This window comes from Acanthochromis polyacanthus, chromosome 1 (genome assembly GCF_021347895.1).
Source record: "Acanthochromis polyacanthus isolate Apoly-LR-REF ecotype Palm Island chromosome 1, KAUST_Apoly_ChrSc, whole genome shotgun sequence".
Classification (NCBI taxonomy): domain Eukaryota; kingdom Metazoa; phylum Chordata; class Actinopteri; family Pomacentridae; genus Acanthochromis; species Acanthochromis polyacanthus.
In genome coordinates this window covers 17,936,395-17,959,149 of record NC_067113.1, presented here as the reverse complement: position 1 = coordinate 17,959,149, position 22,755 = coordinate 17,936,395, and the positions used below count along the sequence as shown (strand labels likewise).

The 22,755-nt window shown below is 41.5% G+C and overlaps 1 protein-coding gene across 2 annotated transcripts in view; it reads left to right on the top strand.

Annotated features, from left to right (window-relative positions):
* The window catches only part of ttll5 (tubulin tyrosine ligase-like family, member 5), a 58,159-nt gene that overhangs the window by 26,015 nt on the left and 9,389 nt on the right, over window positions 1-22,755 (top strand). The window contains exons 16-29 of one of the 2 annotated variants that reach the window (XM_022193222.2): window positions 616-717; window positions 840-931; window positions 1,514-1,576; window positions 2,245-2,393; window positions 2,670-2,925; window positions 4,575-4,692; window positions 5,116-5,262; window positions 5,374-5,465; window positions 5,604-5,731; window positions 6,010-6,570; window positions 6,659-6,846; window positions 9,471-9,598; window positions 17,800-17,998; window positions 21,670-21,878. In XM_022193222.2, the coding sequence (XP_022048914.1) occupies window positions 616-717; window positions 840-931; window positions 1,514-1,576; window positions 2,245-2,393; window positions 2,670-2,925; window positions 4,575-4,692; window positions 5,116-5,262; window positions 5,374-5,465; window positions 5,604-5,731; window positions 6,010-6,570; window positions 6,659-6,846; window positions 9,471-9,598; window positions 17,800-17,998; window positions 21,670-21,878 (2,432 nt within the window). Of the gene's footprint in view, window positions 1-609; window positions 718-839; window positions 932-1,513; window positions 1,577-2,244; window positions 2,394-2,669; window positions 2,926-4,574; window positions 4,693-5,115; window positions 5,263-5,373; window positions 5,466-5,603; window positions 5,732-6,009; window positions 6,571-6,658; window positions 6,847-9,470; window positions 9,599-17,799; window positions 17,999-21,669; window positions 21,879-22,755 lie in introns of both variants that reach the window. The other variant, XM_022193221.2, reaches the window with a different exon arrangement.

Genomic DNA, 22,755 nt, shown 5'->3' with positions numbered 1-22,755 from the left:
CTTTTCAGTCTTAGCTCTCCCGACATGTCTGAATCAGGTTCAGCGCTAGACCAGAGCTGTCACAGAGTCAGTTGAAGAACTCCAGGGGCCTACAGAGAACCTGTCCTCTCCCTTTACTCTGATCAGGGGCAACAGTTGAGACTTTTTCTGAGGGATTAGGCCTTGTCACTTTTTGGCTGCCTTTGAATCCCCCCCAGCTGCGTCAGACAAATTAAATATAATCCCCCCGCTATTTAGATGACAAATTTTGTGTGTGATCCCGTGGGGTTATGCCCTGCTATCTGGCCCGAGTTCCAAACTACATGCCAAAGTTGTCAGTCACAGGCTGGTAGTGCGTACAGCAGGGAGACTGCCAGGAATGTCAATGCAAGACAGAATGCTCTTTTTCTGTGACAGGGAGAACAAAGGAGAGGGTGGTTTTGGTTACCTGTGATGTAGATTGCTTATTTATATTACACTTGACTTTTTTTTTGCCACTACTACTTCTGCAACCTTTAAACATAATTCAGTTGATTCTGATTATAAATCACCCAATTTGGTTTCACTTTGTTGAGAAAAGCAGTTACTATCAGTGTATAATGGTGTCGTCTCTGTTCTTTTCCTCTGTAGCGTCAGAGACCCACATCAGCCAGTAACTCAGAAACAGAGGGAGTGAAAGACAAGCAAGGAGCCAAACACAGCCAAGGAGACAGCACTCTGAGCATGACTGCTGAGGAGGTAAAGCCTTAATTATGGTGTTTAACATGCTGTATTAAAGAAGACAACCGAATGTACATGGGCTATGTCATGCACAAACTGCATCTTTTTCAGAAACTTTTTTCTTTGTCTCACAAATGTAGATCAAAGTACTGAGGAGGATAATGGAGGAGTATGAGCGACGAGGAGGATTTATTAGGATCTTCCCCACTGCAGATACATGGGAGCTCTATGGGTAATAAGAGAGAACACATAGATCACTTCTATAAGGGGTGTTTGTCTAAGATGGTATTCATAACTGATACTCAGATAAGTAGGACATCAAGCAGAAATTAATGCAATCATTGCCTTAAATCCAGACCATATTTCTCCTCTTGACTGTAACTAATTGAACCATAAATCTAACGTATAGCTATAGAATAACTGGCAATTGTTGCCATAAGATATTTGTACAGCTATGTGAGTTATGTTCCAAAAAATGCATCTCAAAATGATTATATGTTGAAATCTGTTTGAAGCCCCCATTTAGGGAGGAAATCCATTTTTGTGGCTACAGTTTCTACCCCTATATGAGGATTTGTTGCTTGATTAGATCCACGGGTCTCTTAGCAGCAGGGATTTTGTGGCATTTTTAAAAGCATATTATTGAGCAGTCTGGGAAATTATTGGGGCATTTAATAGCAGCTGCTGCCATAGTAGCTACTGTACATCACAGAAGCCTCATTTTAACACATTTGCCGCAAATAAGGAGGTCGAGGCTCATTGGGGCCCCTGCCTTTATGATTATTGTAATTTGCTTATTATCTTCTTCTCTCAGTGGATATCTGGAATCCAAGACATCAATGAACTTCATGTTGGCCAACAGACTTTTCCATGGAAGGTAAGCATTTCCATTGTGGTTGGGAGTTGGGGAATAAATCTCTCCATCAGTTTGTGGAAATGGCTGGATTGTAACGTAACGTGTGTTTGGTCTTTCGACTGGATAGGTGAGAGGAACAGGCGAAAAGATGAAGCACAGTCAACTTTTCCAGCGCGCCCAACGTCTATGTGGCATTGTGGTGTCGATTTAGGGGCAGGAGGGGAAAGACAGTAATAGATGAACTGGGCCATTTTTATTAAACCACATTTTTGTTATTGTAATACAACATGCATTTAGGTTATTTGACTCAGTATGAGCTTTCAAGTTTCAACCACAGCTTTGACTGTTGCACCGTGTTGAGTGGAGATTTGGCCCCCAACTAAGCTCGTCTAGGATTTTTCCATATTCGTTAGGTAGCCAGATTAGGGAGACGACTGTTGCTGCAAGACCTCAGTTGCTGTCATTGTTTGCCCTTTATGCTTTGGACCATCACCATTTGTCACGTCAACTTCTGGACAAGCTACTTAACCGCACTAATATTTCTCAGAACTGGCTCCAGTTAAAGTTGACATTGACAGCCATTTCTCTGTTTTGTATTACACGATGATATACATATAAATCATTACTGTTGTTGTTATGACCATTGCGTTGACACGTCTTGCTCTAACACGTCTTGCTCTGTCTCCCAGGAATGTGAATGGGAATGTGCAGCTGCAGGTGGACACAGTCCATGGCTGTCATGTTGTCCAGTATGAGAGGAAGCTGCTGTCTCTGGAGGCACGAGAGAGGAGACAGCGCCACCTGACTCATCGCTCTGCTGCAGGGAAGAAAAGACTGGGTAGGCCTGATGTATTCTGCTTCGGTTCAGAAAACAGTTTTTTTCAAAAACCGAGAAGAGTGTAGCTAAGTAGGACAACATCACACGCTAATGCACTTTTGGTTCCAATAAATAACTCCCTTGTGTCACGGTAAGGTTGGCCAAATATGACTCTGAATGAGTTCATTTCATTGCAGAAACAATAAAAAGCCTATTTAGAGTGTATGCGTGTATTCTATCCAAAATGCCAGTGATGCAACTGACATTTGTCTTTCCTTGCGCTGCTGCATACCTCAGGGAAGGAATCCAAGGCCTCCCCGACTGAGAACAGCAGTCAGGAGGGAGAGGAGTGTGCTCAGGAGGAAAGAGAGGAGGTGAAACAAGTTCTTGAGCCAGTCTCCCACAAGGCTTTGGTAGGAGAGCAAAGAAAACAAGTGGCCACACCACTGGAGCGCTGCCACAGTGAGTCTCTGTCCAGCTCAGAGGCAGCCACGCACAATGCCAGGCCCCAAGTCAACCTGCTCAACATCCTTCAGCAGGGGTGGGAACTCAGGTCAGTCTGTATTTTGGGCTGCTGCTCAGGTTGGCTGCTGCTCTGACTGTATTTTCATTTCCTTTAAATTCCCATTCTCATCATCGCAGGCTAAGCCGCTGCCTCTGGCTCGCTCTCTAATTGCTGGGGGTCTACAAATGTCAGTCAGTATTATTTCTGTGTCATAGAGCCTAAAACACACACACTACCCACATAGTTGTGTAAAAAAGCTGTTTTACTTTCTAACTTTTCATGCTTTGATGATAACCATTTTAACTTTGAGGCTCTGTGGAAACAAACTCAGTTGTGTGCTCACGGCTTGTTATTTATAGATATGTTAATCATCTGTTCATAATCAGAGAAGTGAAATGCTTATTTATTTTCAGTTTGAAGATGATCACTGCTTTCATTATTATGATGTGTGTTACATAGTAAAATTTAAAAGTTGAGAACTCAGGACCTTTTGAGGAATGAGGTTCCAGGTTGAAGAAACTTTTTTGTCAGCATGTGGTGTGTAGGCTTAGAGTTTCTGATACGGTCAAGGAGAATTCCATAGGCTGTACTTGAACCATTCAAAATGAGCCAATGGAAAAAGAGTTTTATGCCATAAAATACTGTAAATACCTTACTATAAATAAGCTGTCACTCTTGAACCTAGATGCTGGACAAATTCTGCTTTTCTCCCTGCTGGAATTGCAGTGACGTGTGGTAGTAGGTTTTCCAAAACAGCATGGGGTTGCTTTGTCGAAGGGGTTTGAAGGCTCACTTAGGTTTGATCAAGTGTAGCGAAAACAACGATCACCGGAGCTTTGCCAGAAATGATGAATCTGCAAGGGTTCCTGCATTTTAACTATCTAGAGATCAAATTGTAGTTGTGTGATCTTTTCAATTAGCAGCAGTCAATACCATAATCTGCTGCTTGCTCTGTAGAGGCTGAAGCTTGACTTTAAACTGAACTAACGAACTGAAGAATATTGTCAAAGGTGAAATACCAACAGACTTAAAGCAAAGACTTCGAAATTTGCTGAGAAAGACAACATCCTGACTTTCTTTAATTAAATAATGCTGCTATACCCTGTTAGACACATAAATTCTGTATGTACCGCTATACTGACATGCAACAAAGACTGCAGTCTTCTGTCAATGTTAGATGTAAACTTGAAATTATAATTTCAGTAGAAATTACAATAACAAGTCTGAGTTCGTAGGAATTCCTCAGAACTTGCCAGGACTGTGCACGAAGCTGGGAAATTATCATACAGCATTTCATTGTTTGTGTTTGACAGCTTTTTCCAAAACATTTTTTTCAACCACAGCACTCTCACCAGGTTCACCTGGGTCTCAAAGGCAGGCAGTTTATCATTTTGATACTGATACAGAACAAGTTACACTGCGTTTCAACAATTTGTGGCTGAAAGTGATATGCGCTTTGCATGTTTTTGGGTTCTCTGTTTTTCTGGTTGTCAGCAAACTGAACGAGTCCAACTGCTTGTTTTCTCGTATATCACAAATGCCAACTCAAATTAGCTTCTGCTGTCAGTTACAAGTGAAAAACAAAGGATTAACTGGATGTCAAGTTGTTTTCAACTGTTGTTACTTCTTAAATTTTCTGCTGTTTTGCTGTTTTGAAGTTCTTGATTGTTTTCCTCTCTTTTCTGCCTTCTTTTCAGCAAAGTGCAGGCCCGGATTGCTTTTTCCTCTTACCTGCAGAGAGTCCAGCAAAGGCTATTAGCAGAGAGCAGAGCCAACACCATCCCAGCTTGGCCAGACAATGACAACGACCAAATGGTACATTTAAAGCCATTTTTCAATTTCTTTTTCCTGATAAATAAACAGCAGTTGGATCCCCTGGAGCATTGTTTCCTTTGTATGTACATATATGCCAGATTTCCCTTATTATTCTGTTACTCATATGTACCCTGGCTGTAGCCGAAATGTGTATGAGACATTTGTGGCCACATAGAAGGAGAGCGTCGACTGTAAAAGTGAGACCGATTGGAAAGTCTGCATTGTAATGGCATACATCATCATCATCATCATCGGTGACCTCAAGCCTTTGGGGAAAATCAGTGTGAACTCAAAGCTTCAAATTCAGACGTCTCAGTGTTTTCAAAGGAGCTGAACCCTGAAAGGAGAACACACAGGCAGCATGATGAATCAGTGATTTGGGGCGGCAATGAAAGATTTCTCGTGTGTTTTCTGTTTGCACAGGAGCTGGTGATTCGCTTCCTGAGAAGAGCAGCCAGTAACCTTCAACAAGACATAAAGGTAGTCTTGCCGAGTCGCCAGTTACCGCTGCAAGACCGCAGACGCATTCTGTCCCACCAGCTGGGGGAATTTATCCACTGTTATAACAAGGTACCTTTGCCCAGACTTCTGTTTCATCACACAATTCAGAGGTGATTTAAACACAGAGGACATTGTGCTATTTACATCTGCTTGCTGTCTTATTCTTTATCGTCTGCTCAGGAAACTGAACATATGGTGAAAAAACAGGAAAATAGCAAAGAGGAGCATTGTGTTAACTCAAGAGTGTTTGAAGAGTACATCACTGCAGCGAGGTTAGTCAATTGGCAGGCACACTTACTTTTGTTCTCTGCTCTGCTCTTCACTGTTCCAGTTACATATGCTACTGGCTGAAGAGTGATCCCGATCTGCTGTACACATTTATCTCTTGTCTTTTGTGTTTTTATGAACAGTGAAAACGATCTGGAGGAAGTACTGACATTCTATACGCAGAAAAATAAATCGGCAACCGTCTTCCTCGGAACAAAAGTCCGAAGTGTTAAGAAAGATGTTCATGAAGTAAATGTCTCAGGAGATCAAGGTATTTCCAACAGTTCCTTCCACAGTTGTCCTTTATTATCGTTAATGTAGGTCTGGTTCATGTTTTAATTTTTTTTATCATTCAAGCACAGTAAACAGAAATTGTTTAGATTTGTAAAACCCTAAAAAAGGGAAGGGAAAAAGGTTGAGTCATCTGGGGTGAAGAATAGGTCAGCCTCAAATGATTAGAACTCATTGCAGGAAAACAAATGTGTGTCAGAGCTGAGGAATGGCTAGCTGATGATAAAGAAGCTCTGGCTTCTTTCCTCCTTTGAACAGCTCTGTCTGTGGCCAAAGAGGATTCCAGTGCTTCAGAGTCCTCGCTCTCCACCGGGAAAGTCAGCACTGACCCAGACATGAAGGCCACTGAGAGTCAGCCTTCTGTCCGCATGCTGCCTGAAGACCGTCAGACGGAGGTTAGGACTGCTAAAACCCAGCCAGATGTCCAGTCGTCTCAGCACTGCTCCAGTTTTCCTGTGACTTTAGACTGCACGCACATCAATCTGCAGCACTGCTCTCCTGCTCCAGCATCCCTGCCTCTGCACTGTCCTCCACCTCCTCCACCCTCTCAGCCGCCGTCGTATGCACAGTCCTTGGCGAAATCTCACTTCTGCCACTCTGAGACTCTCTCTGACCCTCCTGCATACACCTCTGCCCCTGTGATCACACAACCTCCAAGAGGGATGGGGACAGCTACATCCACAGGCCCCACAGGGCCATCAACCCAGGTGCTCAGAAGGATTCATTCCTTTACCTTGTCCCATCCATCAGCCTCCTCCATCCCAAGTGCCATGCACATCTATAGCCAGAAGCTCTCAAGACCCACATCGGCAAGCCAAGGTAGTCCTGTTGTTCCACATGCTGTTATTTCAAATCCATCTCACTGTGATGTTTCCAGCATTTTCTTTTGTTTTTCTTCTTCTTTCAGTGGTCAAGAAGAGCAGTTCCAGTAAGCTCAAGTCAAACTCAGTGGGAGCTTTCAAGGAGTTAAACTCTCTGTCTGCTCAGGCCCAGTCTAACCAGCAGGCCTTCATCTCAGCTCTGCAGAAGCTGGCTGACAAGCAGGTTGCTCGCCACTGTGCCAGTTCCAGTCACATCAACCTGCTGACACAACACGTAAGTTTATAATGCCTTTAACCCCTGTAGGCATCTGAGTCGACAGTGACCTCTTTTAAATAAGAGTCAACGCTGGGTTATTAAGGAACTGTAAACTGATCTGTGTAATTTTTCATGAGAAGAACAATCTGGCCCCTCTGCAGTCGTCTCTCACTGTGAGGTCTTTGATTATTCTCTTTGTTGATGCGTAAACCTGGCTCAGACCCCATGCCGGTCGACGGCATCTAGCTGCTCATTCATTCAGCAGACCTGTTGGAGCCACGGGGTCTGCTGCCTCGTACCACGCACCTTCCTCCTTCAGCCCCCAGCTCGCCTGCAGTCTGTGGGCTGGTGTGGGGGCGGGTCTGGAACCGGAGTTTGAAGCTGGCTGGCCCAAACAGTGGTGAGCCGCATCAAGTCTCGGCTCTGTGTGAGGTCTCATTATCAGATACACCATGGGGGAGTGATTTCTGTTGATACTTAACAAGCAGCCACTTTTTTGTGGTAATTGATGCTTATAAATAGAGGAATGTGGCAAATTGGCACTGAGCAGGGGAGTGGCAGCTCCGTTGGCTCCATCACCACCTTCTCCTATATTCCCTGATGGTTTGGCCCTCGGCTTGGGGAGCCCCTCAACCTTTCCTCCCATACACCTCCTCCTCCTCCTACACCTCCTTCTCCTCCTCCTCCTCTGCCTCACAGGATTTCTTCTGTCAAAGTTTTTTTTGTGATGGCACCAGACCACACAGACTGCAGTTTTTATAGCTTCCTTGTGACTGTACATTATTCTGTCTATCTGAAAGATGTTTGATGTATTTCCTGTGAGCAGTTATTCCTGGGCATGACAGCAACTTATTTTTCAGGGTAAAATAGTGCAGTGTTTAGCACTTAAAGGCTCAGAGTGCATTTAGGGTTTTCAGGGCTCAGATTTGAAGTCATTAAATCACTTGCTGATCTAAATGGAGAACTTTGTAAACATGAACAACACCCTGTTGCGCAGTTGACCCTCTAAGGTTTATGTAATTACTCACTCTCATGCTAGGCCACATACACAAAACAGAAACCGAAATTGAGTAAAGCCAGACATGGTCACCATCAATAAAGTGGATATACTCCTGTGCTGTGATGATATGACGGTGAATCCCTCCAGTGTCTGTGTATGTACGTATGTTTACGTCCAAAGCATTATAAGATGTCCTTGTAATACTCAAATAGACAAGCCTGTGTACATGACCTTAGATGATGGGTTATTATGGCTGATACATACATTGGAAGATGTATTATGGTAAATATATATTAAAATGTTGCTCTCTTCATATGTTATATGATGTTTTCTCTAACCTCCCAGCAATTTCCTTAGTTTAAACTTCATACGAATATGACCAGTCTACCTTAATAAGTAAACTAGAGCTGCTGTAGCTGTGTAACAACATGCTGACACATTTTTTACGTCGTGCAAGGCTTGGCAGCTTTACAGATTTCCTATTGGACATTTAATACACAGGAGGAAATAAAGTAAATAAAACCCCACAGCAGTATGATTAATTCTCCCGCTGGATTTCGCTGAACATAATTCCCGGAGTGGTGCGGAGCCGCACAGAGGTGCATTTTGCCACAGAAGTGCTGATGCGGTTGTAAACACATTTTGCCTGGCGCGGCATGATAACTGATTCTGTTAAGGATGGAGGACGGGGGAAGGAGGAGGGGAGGGGACCACCTGGATTTAGTGCTGAGTGGAGACGAGCTGTGCCATGTGCCGTGTGTACATTTCACACAGCCCCCAGATACAGAAAACGGAGGTGGTCGATGTAAGGAGGAGCGTGATATGACACTTATTCATCAGATCCTATTCATCACATCCATTTCTTTAGACGTGGAGGCCACTGGTGGGGAGATGTTTAGTTAAGGTGACTTAAAGGTGAAATATGTGCTTTTGATATACTACTTTTCAAATTCAGCAGATTCCTCCACACAGATAATCGCCTTTCACTCCACCTGTAACAATGATTTAACCCTCGTGTCGTCCTGCGGGTCAAAATTGACCCAGTGCAAGGATTGAAAATGTGGGAAAAAAATGTATTTTCACAAACTTCTGATGTCCACATTTTCAACATTTTTGGGAAATCTTTGAACATTTTTTGGTGAAAAAGGGAAATGTTAAAAATGTTTCTTAAGAACATTCACATAAAAATCAACCAAAATCCAGCGAATTTTGCTCTATTTTGGTTGACTTTTATGTGAATGTTCTTAAAGAAAATATTCGTAGTTTTACTGATATATATGTGATCCCTTTAGATATTTTTAGGATTTTTTTGGAAGATTTTTATTAATTTTTTGAAAATATTTACAAGAATTTTCTTGCCAAATTGGGCGATTTTTAAAAAAATAAAACTTTTAAGCGAAATTTTAAGGAATTATTGAAATTTTCTTCCTGAAGGTTTTGCAAATTTTCAGAAATTTGGGGATTTTTTTTGCTAAATTTTTGGACTTTTTTCAGACAAGGAAACAATATTTTTTGGTGTCCGTAAATGAGGACAACAGCAGGGTTGAGGCTTATAATACAATGCATGTAATTCTGTTGTATTTGTATACATAAATTACAGCAAAGTTGAATATTCTCTTCAAATCTCCTTCTCTGCCAACAGTTGACCAACATGAACTTGGCCAACAGAATGCTGGGCAAAGAGAGTTTCACACTCAATCCCAAAGCTTTTACAACCCACGGGCCAGTGAGAGCTGTTCACTCTGGAACAGATCTGCAAAGCGGCACTGGGTGAGTCCATGGAAATGCGTGCATACACAAAATCACGAGGGTCCCCGTAAACATGTTTTAATACATGCACTACTGTCGCCTTTTTACTGCTGTATAAAAGTTGTCTCCTGCTTCACAGTAAAGTCCATTCGTAGTGTTTGTGTACCGGATTTACACGCATGTAATGCCCCAGAATCATCTTTTACATTCATATATCAAACAAATTTAAGGTGATTAGATAAAATTTCACCCTCAGTAGATGAATGCAAAAACAGCTGCATGGTGTCAAACGCTGCACATACATCATGCTGAACAGTGAATTTCAAACGTCCAAGTGAAGTAACCGTATCCAAAACCCATTCTTAGTCACCAGAGATTACAAAAATAAGTCCTTTCTTGTTCTTTCACTTTGATGGATTGTGTTCCTCCTACCTCTAGGTGTTGCCTTCCAATTTTTGATATTCTGTATATGCTGCACACGTGGGCGTAAAATCCAAGTGAAAATCTGTTTAAACTATTCTGTTCTTTTACAACAATAATTAGCGTTTCTTGGCAAAAACAGAAAATGACTAATGTCTCAGATGTTATAAATGGTATTAACTGACATAATAGAACACTGAAGTGATCATTTTTATAGGATCTTAATATGTTTTTATTCTTTATAGTTGTTTTCACAGTTTCGCTCTATTACTCCATTTTGCATTTAGCACACACTGCATTTGCAGCCCTATACAAGCCTGACTGCTACTTTTGGTCAAGTTTCACCATTGTGCTCATGTGTACTATTTATTTGTCTTCTCTTGAGGCAGCAGACAGAAAATAGTCCATTACAGTTTGAGTAGGGTTCATTGCCAAGCTAAACAGAATGTCCTTCCTCTGACAGACTTACTTTAAGTTTGAGATGCTGTGCTGCCATACACTGATGCTGGAGAAAGTACACATTGATATTCTGGTGTTTCAGAACCCCTGATGAGGTCTAAAGCATTAAAACACTGTAGTTGATTGTTGAAGCTGTTTTTTTCTCATGCTTGTGTTGATCTGTGCAAAAGCTTAAGAAACATTCTTTAGGTATCAAATTGGATTCGCTTTGACCAAATTGCCGTCCTGAGGATTTTCTGTATAATCAATTTTACACAAGTCTGAAGCAGGCTGGCAGCTTAAAGCATTGTGTTGAAGGGGTGCTGGAGGCAGTGGTGCAATGTCAACACCCACAAAGTCTGTCTGCTTCGGGCTCTTGCCTCTTCTCCACTGAAATTCTGCCTACGTCACCCCAAAGCTTACCCCTGTCACACTGCTCTGAGAAGAGGAGGAAGGACAGAAAATGATCACGTGGTCTGTGGGACCAGGACTGTAAGCCTATAGGTGAATGAAGGCAGGATTTATTGAGGGCTGAGCGTCAGTGGTGTCCTCTTTTCTTTTCCTGCTGATACGTGAGTGGCAGTGTCTCAGACAGCTTGGCCCTGATCTTGGACTCTCTTTTTCCAGTCCAGCCCTTCCTTATGTATCGAGCTGTCAGGGAATTCCAGGAATGTCTGGCCTTTTCCCCTTTTTAAAATGTTTTTATTTCCACAAACCACGAAGAGACTTTTAATAGAATTTATAATTTCACTGATAGCTTCATCTCACTTTTATATATGATTCTGTGGAAACTTAAATCACATTCTGAGGGATCCGGTGCTGTGATGGATCCAGTTTTTCTATTGAATTTCAAACGGTTCCTTTACTTTTCCATATGTTGTTTTTGTTCTTCGGTCATCAGAAAATAAATGTTAGTACAGGTTTACCTTTCAGCTTTCCATATTTCAGGATAATAATTCCATGATTTAAGAGGAGGAATATACTGTAGGTTTAGTTAAAGAAGAAAATATACCGCTCCCTTTATCTTTCCATGGGTCACTGGCTGCAATACAAAAAGCTCTCTTTTGCCCCAGTACTCCCAGCTCTTGGCTTGGCGTTACTGCAATGAAACGTCTCTAATAAGATATTAGGATAAATTGTTTTGATTTCATCCCGACTCTGTTTCTTAAAACACAGAATTTCCTGAGTCCCCTCCCCCTACGCTTGGGCTCATGGTTTGTGCCAAACATACTGAAACTGTTAAGCACACTGGCTCTTTTAGCAACCACAGGGGTGAAGTATGATGGGTTTCAAAGAGTAGCACGGCTCTTTGAAGTACTGCTGCCAGGATCTACCAGGTATGCTGCATCAGCACTCCTAGCCTCAATCCAGTGTGCTGACAATCAGTGGGCTTTGAACCATCCAGCACGTCTTCGTACACCCACGCTTAACTTAGCGATCACTTCCGGTGTTGGACCTCCTGCTACATGTACGATGATTTCCATTCAGTGTACGTGTGAATTGATGGGAGCTCTTAAAATCACTCAGATGGCAGACGGTCAGACATTCAGACTGGGGTCAGCCTCAAAAGGAGTTTGTTGTATTTGGTTAGGTTAATTCTGCACAGTGCGAGAGAGCCAACTTGTACTTCCTTGTTGGTAATTTTACCTTCATTTCTTCTTCAGCTTGGTAAATAAGTCAACACATGTTAGTGCTTTGATTTGCTAGAACCAGCTGCGATTTCATTTTGTGATGGACCTCCATGTCTGCCTTGTATTAAGTGTATTAAGTCAGCAGCTGGTCGTGGTTGATCCTCACCATTTGCGTTAGTTATGCGAACACTCATTACAGCATTCTGAGCTGCGTTATCACCCTGGCCACAAAAATTACCTCCCCACTTTCTTCTCCTTGTACGTACAAATGTCTTCACAGCCTCTGCAGTGTTATTTTCATTCCAGCTCTGAGCTGAGAAATACCACAACCCTGCTTATACAGGGTATTTTTAGCTCCGTTCAATACTTTGTCAGATTGATGTTTAACTTGGTCGAATTTTGTAAGGACGTACCATTCCAAAGGATTTTATGACAGCCCATTTGCTGAACCAACAATCAGACTAATCAGAAAAACTCCAGTAAAAATTGAAAAGTTCTTTGATGGGGACAAAGTCTGACAAAATTGGTCTGATGTCTCTCTTCTTTTGACTTTAAAAGAAGAGAAGATTTCATTCCCATTGATTGAAGCCAGATGTGGTAATAGGAAGCCTTAAGGTAAAAACGAGTGCAATTCCAGTGAATAGATTTAGGTCGTTCAGCAGTTACACACACCTTTACAGTCAGTATTTTGCAGAGTTTTGAAATGTGTGACGGTGAATTCAGACTCGGCTGCATAACCTAATAGTTAATTCATTACTCACTTGATGTGTAAAGCTTTTAGTACCTAACTTCTAAATCAGTTCAATCAAATGACACCACTGAAAGCTAGCACAGACTTTACTGACATATAATTTGGAAACATCTGCAGTACCATCCAGTTAAAAGTTTTATTATCGACCATGTACAGGAAGTCACTGCAGAATGATGAGCTGTGACCAGTTTCTGAGCAACAGTTTGCAAAAATACAGTTTTCAGAGTGTGCAGGAAACGTTCAATCACATCCAAAATTCACTCTTGTTCTCTAACTGGACTTTTGAAATGTCATTGAAAATCATCCCGGATAAATACTGAATAGAGCCGGACCAAATAGTCGTTTAATCAAAATGTTTTCAGACCCTAGCTTTACTAATGTTGGACTGGCTGCCTCTCTTTGTCAGATGCCAGTAAACTGGGCAAATAAAACAAGGCTTTTGAATTTAACTTAAATTGAAAATTCAATAAAATTAGGTTTCTTTGTGTAATAGTTTCAGTCCTGTTATTGAAAATGAACATGAATTTCAGTCTTTGCTCCTCGAAATAAGACATGAGGTTGCCTAAAAACACAATTAGTTAACACGTTTGAGGGTCTACGATATTCACAGTTTTCTCTTTTTTGACGTATTGCTGTTTGAAGGTCTGTTAAGCTGATACTGATGTATAACTCATGCACGAGGATGATTTAATTTGATCTAATTTGCATCGTCTTTTGATTTAATAAAGATGCAATAGCACTAACTACATATGTTCACTCAGTTGCTGTAAAACAAAACAGAACAAAAAAATGAATCAAACCATCTATTATACTCCATGTTTTTGTGGTAAATAAGCAAAAATAAGCAAAAATAAGCAGTCAGTTCCTTTGCTGAGCATCACCACTTTGAAACTGCAGTGTACAGATGACGATCTCATAAAGACGGGTTCAGACTTCTGGCGTTTAGCATGTAACAAACCTAAAGAATCAGTCCTGTCAACTTGCAGGGTGGGACTTTCTGTATCATTATTTTTCTTCTTTATCAGTTTTCGGATCAAATATGTATGGCTGAATCACTTCATGATTACAACTTGCCATCGTGTAGCATAGAGTAGTTTTAGAGTGTTTGAGGAGTAGCTCTGTAATATGTATATTTGATAGGTAAAGGTTAGTTTTAAGTGTTTCAAGTGGTGCAACTGGTTCAAGCCCATAACCAGGTATACAATGAAATTTTAAAATAGAGAAATCCCCTCTGATTTTATTTCTTATTGGATATGTGGCTCATTTACCTCAAGTATGATTGTTGTGAAGTCAAATCTGTTGTGTAGCTTTGAGACAGATATGAAGATGCTTAAGTTGTTTCTCAGTAAAGTCGTGGACTTGCTGTTTAGAGCAGACCACTTATTGTTTTATGATTCTGTATTGCTTATCACTGCACTTAATAAATCATCAGCCAGCTCTGCTATGCTGCCCTCAAAAAATCCCCAGATGCTTGTCATACTTTGTACTTTAAGGATAGCTCTACTCAGTGTCATGTCGTTGCAGTAAAACATGGTAAACAAACACTGATTAATGGCTGGAAATACCCTCACACTCTTGAGGCGACTGATGTTTATACTGACCAGGCAGGGCTTTGAGATACTCTGCCATGATGTCATCTCAAACGGTACATTTTCCCACATTCACACCGAGTTAGATTGATGCCGCACATGTGCTTAACTTGTGCCGCTGTGTTGTTCTACAGTAAGTTATATCAGCATATTAAAGGATGGCGAGCACAGCGGTGAGTAAGCTGACACCCACGAGCAGAAGTCTGACAGGGAGGGAAGTCCCAGATAGCTGGAGCTCCACACATGTGGCGTGATGAGAAACTCAGATGTAAAAAGTGCTCTTCTCTCTCATTGCTGTTTTTTCTGTTTCATTGGTCACTGTGTTGGATGAAACTGCTTCCTCTTGCTTGTAAAATTCATGGTGATCTGTTGTAGTTTTTTGTGTGGTGTTGTGTTGACAGGTCCTGTCTGAAAAGACCATTCCATGGGGTTCTACAGTGACACTGGCCTCAAGAAAAGCATATGCTCTCAACCTGCGATTGTGGATTTCGGACCATATGCTAATAAAATGGTAGCACTGAAGGTCCCAGCGGTCCAGTGTGCAAACTGCAGCCGAGGAAATCACTGCTGTAAACAAAGAACGACTTCTTGTTTTGTCTCCTGGCGTTGTAGGATCTCTGGCCTTGCGAGGTTCACAGACATGCCTTTGTTTCCAGAAGCTGAAAAAATTGAACTGGCCCGTGGGTCACACCAGTTGTTTTTGCAATATATGTGCTATTATGTGAACTGAGAAATGCATGGGCGGATAGCATGTTCACATGAGTTTAAGATCCCTTGTGTGGGATCTTAAACTGTGTGGGATCCCTTGTGTGGCCACACAGGATTTTTTTTTTCCACTTGAGCGACACAAGATTATTATCCCACAATGTGCATTGTTGTTCAAGATTAATTGAATTCTAATTTTAGAGCTTATCATAGTTTGGTTCTAAAAATATTGTGGCTATTGTGATTTTAAGTCTGCCGTGTTTACTTTAACTCTAGACCAATGGACAAATGTTATTGCATGCAATGGGAGGAATTTCCAAGAACCTTTTTGTCATTAAGACCCCCAGAGATCCCATTTCTTCAGCTGTACATGTATCTCTTTCTTTTTTTCTCTCTTTTATATTTTTCCTTGCAGCTCCCAATAGTGCTCTTTATGGCATTATTTTTGGCTGAGGCGGTATATATACAGCAGCACACCAGACTCCACATAGACTCGATTTAAGCATTTCTGAAGGGGAGGCTGGTCACCTCATTGCTTTAACAGGGGCCAAAAAGGAAAAAAAAAAAGAGGTTGAAACAGGCTTAGTTCTAATGACAGATAATCCAGTTACAAACTCGTGGAGCTCGTCAAATGGTTTGCTTTCCAGGTTGTGGCTTTGTGACGTGAATGGAACGTGAAGCTCGGGGAGCGCTGAGGCAAAGAGGAAGGGTTTTTAGTTCAGCCGATGTTTGCCACAGGCTTGCCCTCTGCTTTGACTCTGATTTGCACACTTTGATTTGAGGCTTCTGTGGGCCCAGCAGCCACCGGCTAGGATGCTGTGAGCTGTCTTGTCGTTTTTACTCTTTACCAGGGGTGCTGCATCTCAACATGTGGAGGGAAATGGGGGAGTTAATCAGCTACTGTCTCTGCCACAGGGTTGGATGGTAATATAACTAACAAGAAAAAGATGCTAGCAACTGCTGTACTATGAAAGCTACTATTGAAACTCTAAAACTTGCACCTTTTTCCTATATTCCACATAATACCAAGGAATGTGGCTATGAATCGGTCAGGATCAAAATATTTATTGAGGACAATCTAGTATGATCAAAGCCACATGAAAACATTGATCTATAATATTATTTTTAAATTAACTGCACTTGTACATAACGCCTTTTGGTATAAAAGCAAAAGGTTTATGTTTATTGTCTAAATGTTCATATATATATATATATATTTGTCAAAATCATTCTTGAGATGACATAAATAGAAATGATTGTGATAAATAGGCATATGATATTGCCACATCAAACAAAGACCTCTGAGTTGATTCAAACCAAATTTTTTTCAGACTTTGTGATATTAACAAATATGGTGTCATTGTCCAAGAATCAATATGATATTGTATTGTAATGAACCTTTTGATTTAGAGTCCTAGTCATTATTAGCTGTTGGAATGGGGATGTCTGTGAGCCAGTAGTGACGCCATTTTTGAGCACAGATCTCCCTAGGATGTTCTCACTAACCCAGTGAAACAAATACTGTATGCAGTAATTTTGATATTAAACTGGCACTCCTACCTCTCAGTTTATGCAGTAAAATTATTTCATGACACACACTCCTCTGTCTCGCAGCCCTCTTTCTATTCTTGTCTGTGCTCCATGTTTTAACTCTGACTAAATGTGTTAAACTAGTCATTGATCAATAGAAACAAAGGATGAGATATAGTAGAATGGTAATAGCCCTGCTTTAAAAAACTCAGAAGGAATACTCAGACATTTTGGAACATATACACTACTGTTCAAAAGTTTGCGGTCACCAAGGCAATTTCATGTTTTCCATGAAAAATCACACTTTTATTCATGTGCTAACATAATTGCACAAGGGTTTTCTAGTCAGCAATTAGCCTTTCAACACCATCAGCTAACACAATGTAGCGTTAGAACACAGGAGTGATGGTTGCTGGAAATGTTCCTCTGTATCCCTATGTAGATATTCCAATAAAAATCAACTGTTTCCAGCTAGAATAATCATTTATCACATTAACAATGTCTAGACTGTATTTCTGGTTAATTTAATGTTATCTTCATTGATAAAAAAAAAGCTTTTATTTCAAAATAAGGACATTTCCAAGGGACCTCAAATTTTTAAACAGTAGTGTACATGCAGGGGTTAGGGCAAAACTGCTCTAAGAAGATACATTTGTGGTCTGACCTTGACTAAAATGCTCACCTGACTGAACACTCTCACTGGAGAAAACAACAGTTTGGCTACATCTGCAGCCCACAGCTATGGTTTCGCAAACTACTACAAGTGCATGTGTCATTTCCCTCTATGTGGCACACATTATTTTTAGTGCCAGAGCACTGTCTGGTGTAAGGACTCGCTTTTCTTTCAAAAATAAGGACATTTCTAAGTGAACCCAAACTTTTGAACGGTAGCGTATATATTTGCTTTAATGCTGCAAAATGTCCTTATAGGATAACGTACCTTGCCTCCATGTGATTGTTGGAGTTCTTGTCAACAACAGGTGAAACCTTTGTAGATGTTCAATTTCTTCCACAGGGCAATAACAAAACCAGCTGGCACTTTCAAACCGAAGGCAATAACTGCAAAGTAGCACAGCTTCTATGAGTCAGAAGAGAGAGTATGTTTGTATTTCTGTTATATTGCTTCCTCATTCACTTTCTTTTCCCCTGCTCTCTTAGCCACAGGCCACTGAAGGATGAGGAGGGCCTCTGGGATGGGCAGATGGAGAGTGCCTACAGCCTGGTGACGGGAGTGAACCCCCAGCAGCACTACCAGCCCACCCAGGGAAGCTACCAGCTCCAGTTTGCTATTCAGCAGCTGCAACAGCAGAGACTGAAGTCTCATCAGTTTCTGGACCAGAGTCACTGCAGACACCAGGTACAGGAAAGAGAGCTTGTATTATTTTTCTACATTATTTCATGATAAAAATGAGCCCATTTATCATTTTCAAGGGGGAATCCCCGGCGTTCCAGTTCACAAAGCACACAGATGTATTAGAGGTCAACTTTCAGCCTCAAGTACGCTAGCTGGAGAGTTCTGGATTTTTCCAGGTCCTTTGGGGGGAAATCTGTTTACTACTGAGTGTTTAGAGACAGTGACAACATCTATTAACTGGTTATTTGTTGCTTACACAGTTTTAGTTCCTCATAATTTGTTTCTATAAAGAGCTCAGACAGACATAGAGCTCAACTGTTGATGGAGGCATACAAATGCATGGCAGTAATTGGAGTTGTTTTAAGAAATTAGGATTAAAGTACAAATTACAAGAGAGAGAGTTTCTTTTGTTTTGGTTTGAAGTCTTAATTTAGCAGCAGCACCACATGGAGAAAGACTAAGCAATGTGTATGAGCTATTAAATTATAACTCAGGAAACCCTCATATTTGTGTCTGTACAAAACATTCCCTTACCTAAGCACAGCGCTGTCCAAAATAGTACAAAATACGCCCACATCAAGAGGAAAGCTTTCGTGTTAGCATTTGCAGAGCTATTCTGAGAATCTTCTTCCAAACCGCTTAACAAAATGATGTTTGGTGGGAACGTCTTCCTCAACAGAAGCTCATTCCTGGAGAGCCAAACATGACTCCTCACCCCCAGTTTACATTGTTTGGCCGACTGACTCGACTAGGCTTATATTGAAAGATGAGTAATCAAGGAATGCTGCCCACGAGGGCACTGGAGAGGCCCCGGTGCAGATTCTTTTGTGAGTTTTAAGTCTCACCAGTTCAGTTCGTATCAGATTTGAGCTCCATTTATGTTCCCATTACAACTCAAATCAAATTTTGGGCTATGATTTTCCCAGCAGCAGTGTTGTAGCGACAAAAAGCCTTTTAGTCATGGCTGACTAGCCGTGACAGATGTGATTTGGCTGTTTTTACGGGGAGATTAGAAAGGTAGAAAGGTCTCGGTCATTTTGCACAGTGTAATTTTATTTGTTTAGAGTAAAAAGATAGGCCCTCCGTCTTTCTGTACAGTGACTTTGAAAGAGGATCTTAATAGGAAGAGTGTATTTACCCATTTTCCAGAGGATTTTGTCGAGTCTATCTATGGATGGAGAGAAGTGGAGACAGAAGAGTACCATGGGACGGCTTACAGGATGGAATGATTGGATGCACCCACTTTTTCCACACTGTCCTGAGTAATGCAGTTGCTCTCACGTCATTGTTTTTTCATCGACTTGGTTGGGCCCTAATTAATGCAATTGAGGTGATATTTCTCTTGGCTTGGTCTGGTAGCCTTACGCAAAGCACTTTATGAAAGTGATCCTTTGCCTCTCTCAGTTCCGTTTCTTTTTCTTGTTTGTTTTTGTCTCAGATCGAGCACAGTTGACCACGTTTCTCTTATTTGTGACATGTTCCATCATAGTGCAGGCGTGTGGAGGCCGGAGTATCTCTTACAGACTAAAATACATTGTGGCATCTAGGACCAAAAATACACAGTGCGGCACACGCATTGTTAAGACAGAGCCATCCTGTTGTTCACCCTCATAAACTGAGGTCATAGAAAGGCTGACTCTGGATACGAGTGTCTCACCATCAAGTCAGACATCCTCACTAAAACCCTGGTTTGTTCCATCCACATGGGTCCTTCTGCCAGCTGTCCTGGCAAAGTGTGCTACTTCATGTCTTGTATAGCTATTAGACCCAGATTTTCATTGCAGGTAATGCACCTTGATTGGTCCAGGGATTAGTCAGTGACTTGACTTTGCTCTTCAGTGGCATTAGAGAGGGGATTCATACAAGTATAATTCATACCCCTGAAGTTACAAGTCTGGCTCTCCTGATCTCACGGGAAATGTATTAATTATTTTGGATATGTTTAAGACACAAAAGGAAGTACTTCATTGAGTGTGAGTGTGAGTGTATATTTGTGTATGAGTGTGTATTTCTGTGAGAGAGAAAGAGACAGGGGTCTGTTCCGGCACTCCAATCCACGTTCCAGTTACTGGGTGCAGACTGCTCGGCTCCTCCACAGGCTTGGCCCTGGGCCACCTGGCAGCCAAAGAAAGGTGCCCTTCCTGGCCCCGCTCAAACTGAATTGCGGCCATAGGCCTTGCAACCTGGAAACTCAGCTTCTCATTTATCAACACAGAAATTACATCAGATATTCCCTGTCACCCTGCGCGGCCCTTTGAACGGCTACACTGTGAAGCTGGAAAACCATTAGCTTGTAAGATAGCCGTATAAAGCTGCAAAGAAAATAGCATGGACATGAGACGTGGAAGGAATGTATGCAAGCATTCCCCAGCACTGCAAGGACAGAGTCAAATGTGGCTCTAAAATATTAGGTCAGAAAGACAACAGTATTTTCCCCCTTCCCAAGCCTTTGAAGAGATCTTATATAAACATATAAATAATGTGAAGAATTTGCCTTTCAGTGGAGCCAACTGCAAAAATGTTGAGCTTGTTTTGATACTGGATGGCATTTCATTAATATCTCCACTAATTCATGTCAAGCACTTTGATATTTCACCTTAATGACCAGAGGCCATATTTTTTTCCATGACTAACCCATTCCAAATGTGATCACACTTCCTTAGTCCTCTTTTGGAATTGAGTTGGATTTTATTTTGTCCCATACTAATGCCAGTCTCTGGTGCTTTAAAAGAAAAGCCAGTGGAGTTTTCTGCTACATACGTAACATTTGAATGAATTCAGTTCCATTGCTTAAAAGGGTAATTTTTTGTTCAGCTGTTTTTTTCTTGTGCAGTTATTATGTGACCTTGATGATATTTTGGGGGGATTGTGGTAATTAAATCAATGCGCATGAAATTCTAGGTTGAATCATGACAGTTTTCTTACATCCGACATGCAACATTTCATCAAGATTTTAAAAAATATGTTATAAGCACGTAATTTGGGGCAAACAGACTACAGCAGATTCAGTCTCACACAGGAGTAATGACGTCGTGTTGTGCTCAGTCTTTTTCTCAAGCAAGTATGTTTCATATTATTGCTTCAAGAAACAGATCTTAAGTTTTCCAGAGAAGCCAAATTACCAACGTAGAGAATAAAGATTCCATATCTTTTTACTGTATATGTTGGGAAGAGTAATGGTTCGAGTTAAGATCTTTGTGACAGCTCTCTGATCAAATCAACATATTGAAGAAGTTATGGTATGGAAATTGTAAGCTACACGCTTATGATATTATTAGCTTAAGTTTCAAAGGAGCTTCAACTAGCTCCAATTGCTCTTGTTTATGTTTTTTCCTAATGAGTGGGGCTTTCGGAAGTTGTACTGTATCCTTTAAGTTCTTAGCTTACTATAGACTGATCAGTTTAAGCCAGTTTTTTGATATCCATGTTTAGATATGTGATGAACACTTTTATAAAGTTGGGAATAGTTAATTTCCTCTCTATTAAAGTGTTCTTGACACGATTACAGAAGGTTTGTGAGTCAGTAGACATCTCTAGTAGCTGTACAGTTAAAATTCAAACTGCAAATGTTCGATCTTTACTTACCGAGCTGGGTAGATGGTTCAGTATAGTTTTATTGCTGTAGTAGTTTGATTGTAGCCTGTAAATAACAGTTGTCTTTTGTTGTTTCTTAGCCTCAATTTCCAGATCAGACAAGTGCTCCACACACCCATGCTCCCATGAAACCATCCAGCTGCCCTCCATCCGGCTTTCATGCTCGGCCCAATCACAGCCACGGTCACAGCCACATCCAGACCTGCATCAGCCCAGCTCTCGCTCCAAAGCCACCCAGCAGCGCCCGCGAGGGTCAAATCAGGAAAACAGCAACAAAGCGCCTCATCAAGTAAGCCTTGCAGATGAATCAGTGTATTTACTCCTCATGTTGTTTATGTCAAGTGTGGCTGAAAGTTTAGCAAAGTCCCCATGTAATTTATAGCACATTAAGTGCAATGGGATGGCATTCATTGGCCTCTGCTTGCGGAGTGAGATAGGGTTCATGGGATCGGTGGGTTCAAGAGGACACGGCTAATGCTAATGAGAGTTAGAATATGCGTGTAGCAGAGTGCTCCCAGTCTTCTGGCTGCAGGGTGTATCTGCCTGTTCAGTAAACAACCTCATCACAGGCCTGATTTCTGCCTGAACCATAAACAGAGCGTGGTTCAGTGGAAGGGCCTGGGCTCCGAGCGCCGTTTAAATCCTGTTTGGTTTGGAGATAAGCTGAAGAGTACAGAAGGAAAAATAAAAGGAAAAGAGTGAAACTGGGCTGAACTGCCAGCTATTTCCCCCACTTATTTTATGACTTTATTACTGCAACATCTGGCTAAATTACACAACAACAGCAAACCTTTGTGATCAGGGCTGATTGTTTGTTTAAAGCGCGCCGTTGCAGCGCTGAAGGGCTCTTCACACTTGTTTAATGTGTAAGAGGAAAAGGACACAACTGGACTGGAACACAGACTGTTTTTATAGCGCTTGATTTGAGCCCTTACAGAAAGTGAATCATCCAAAAATCTGACAGTCCGTTTCTCCATGTGACTTAATTCATTCATTGCAGCTTTGCAGGCCTGCTGACACTGCAGTGAGAGGAGCCGTCGCTCTGCTGACGTGTTACATTCAGTCATCCTGCTTGACTGGACAAACTGTACCTGGCAAGTAAAGAGTTAAGAGGGCAGGGGTGCCGCGCCGGGGTTCTTGTATAGAATAGGTTAGGGCAGCCGGGT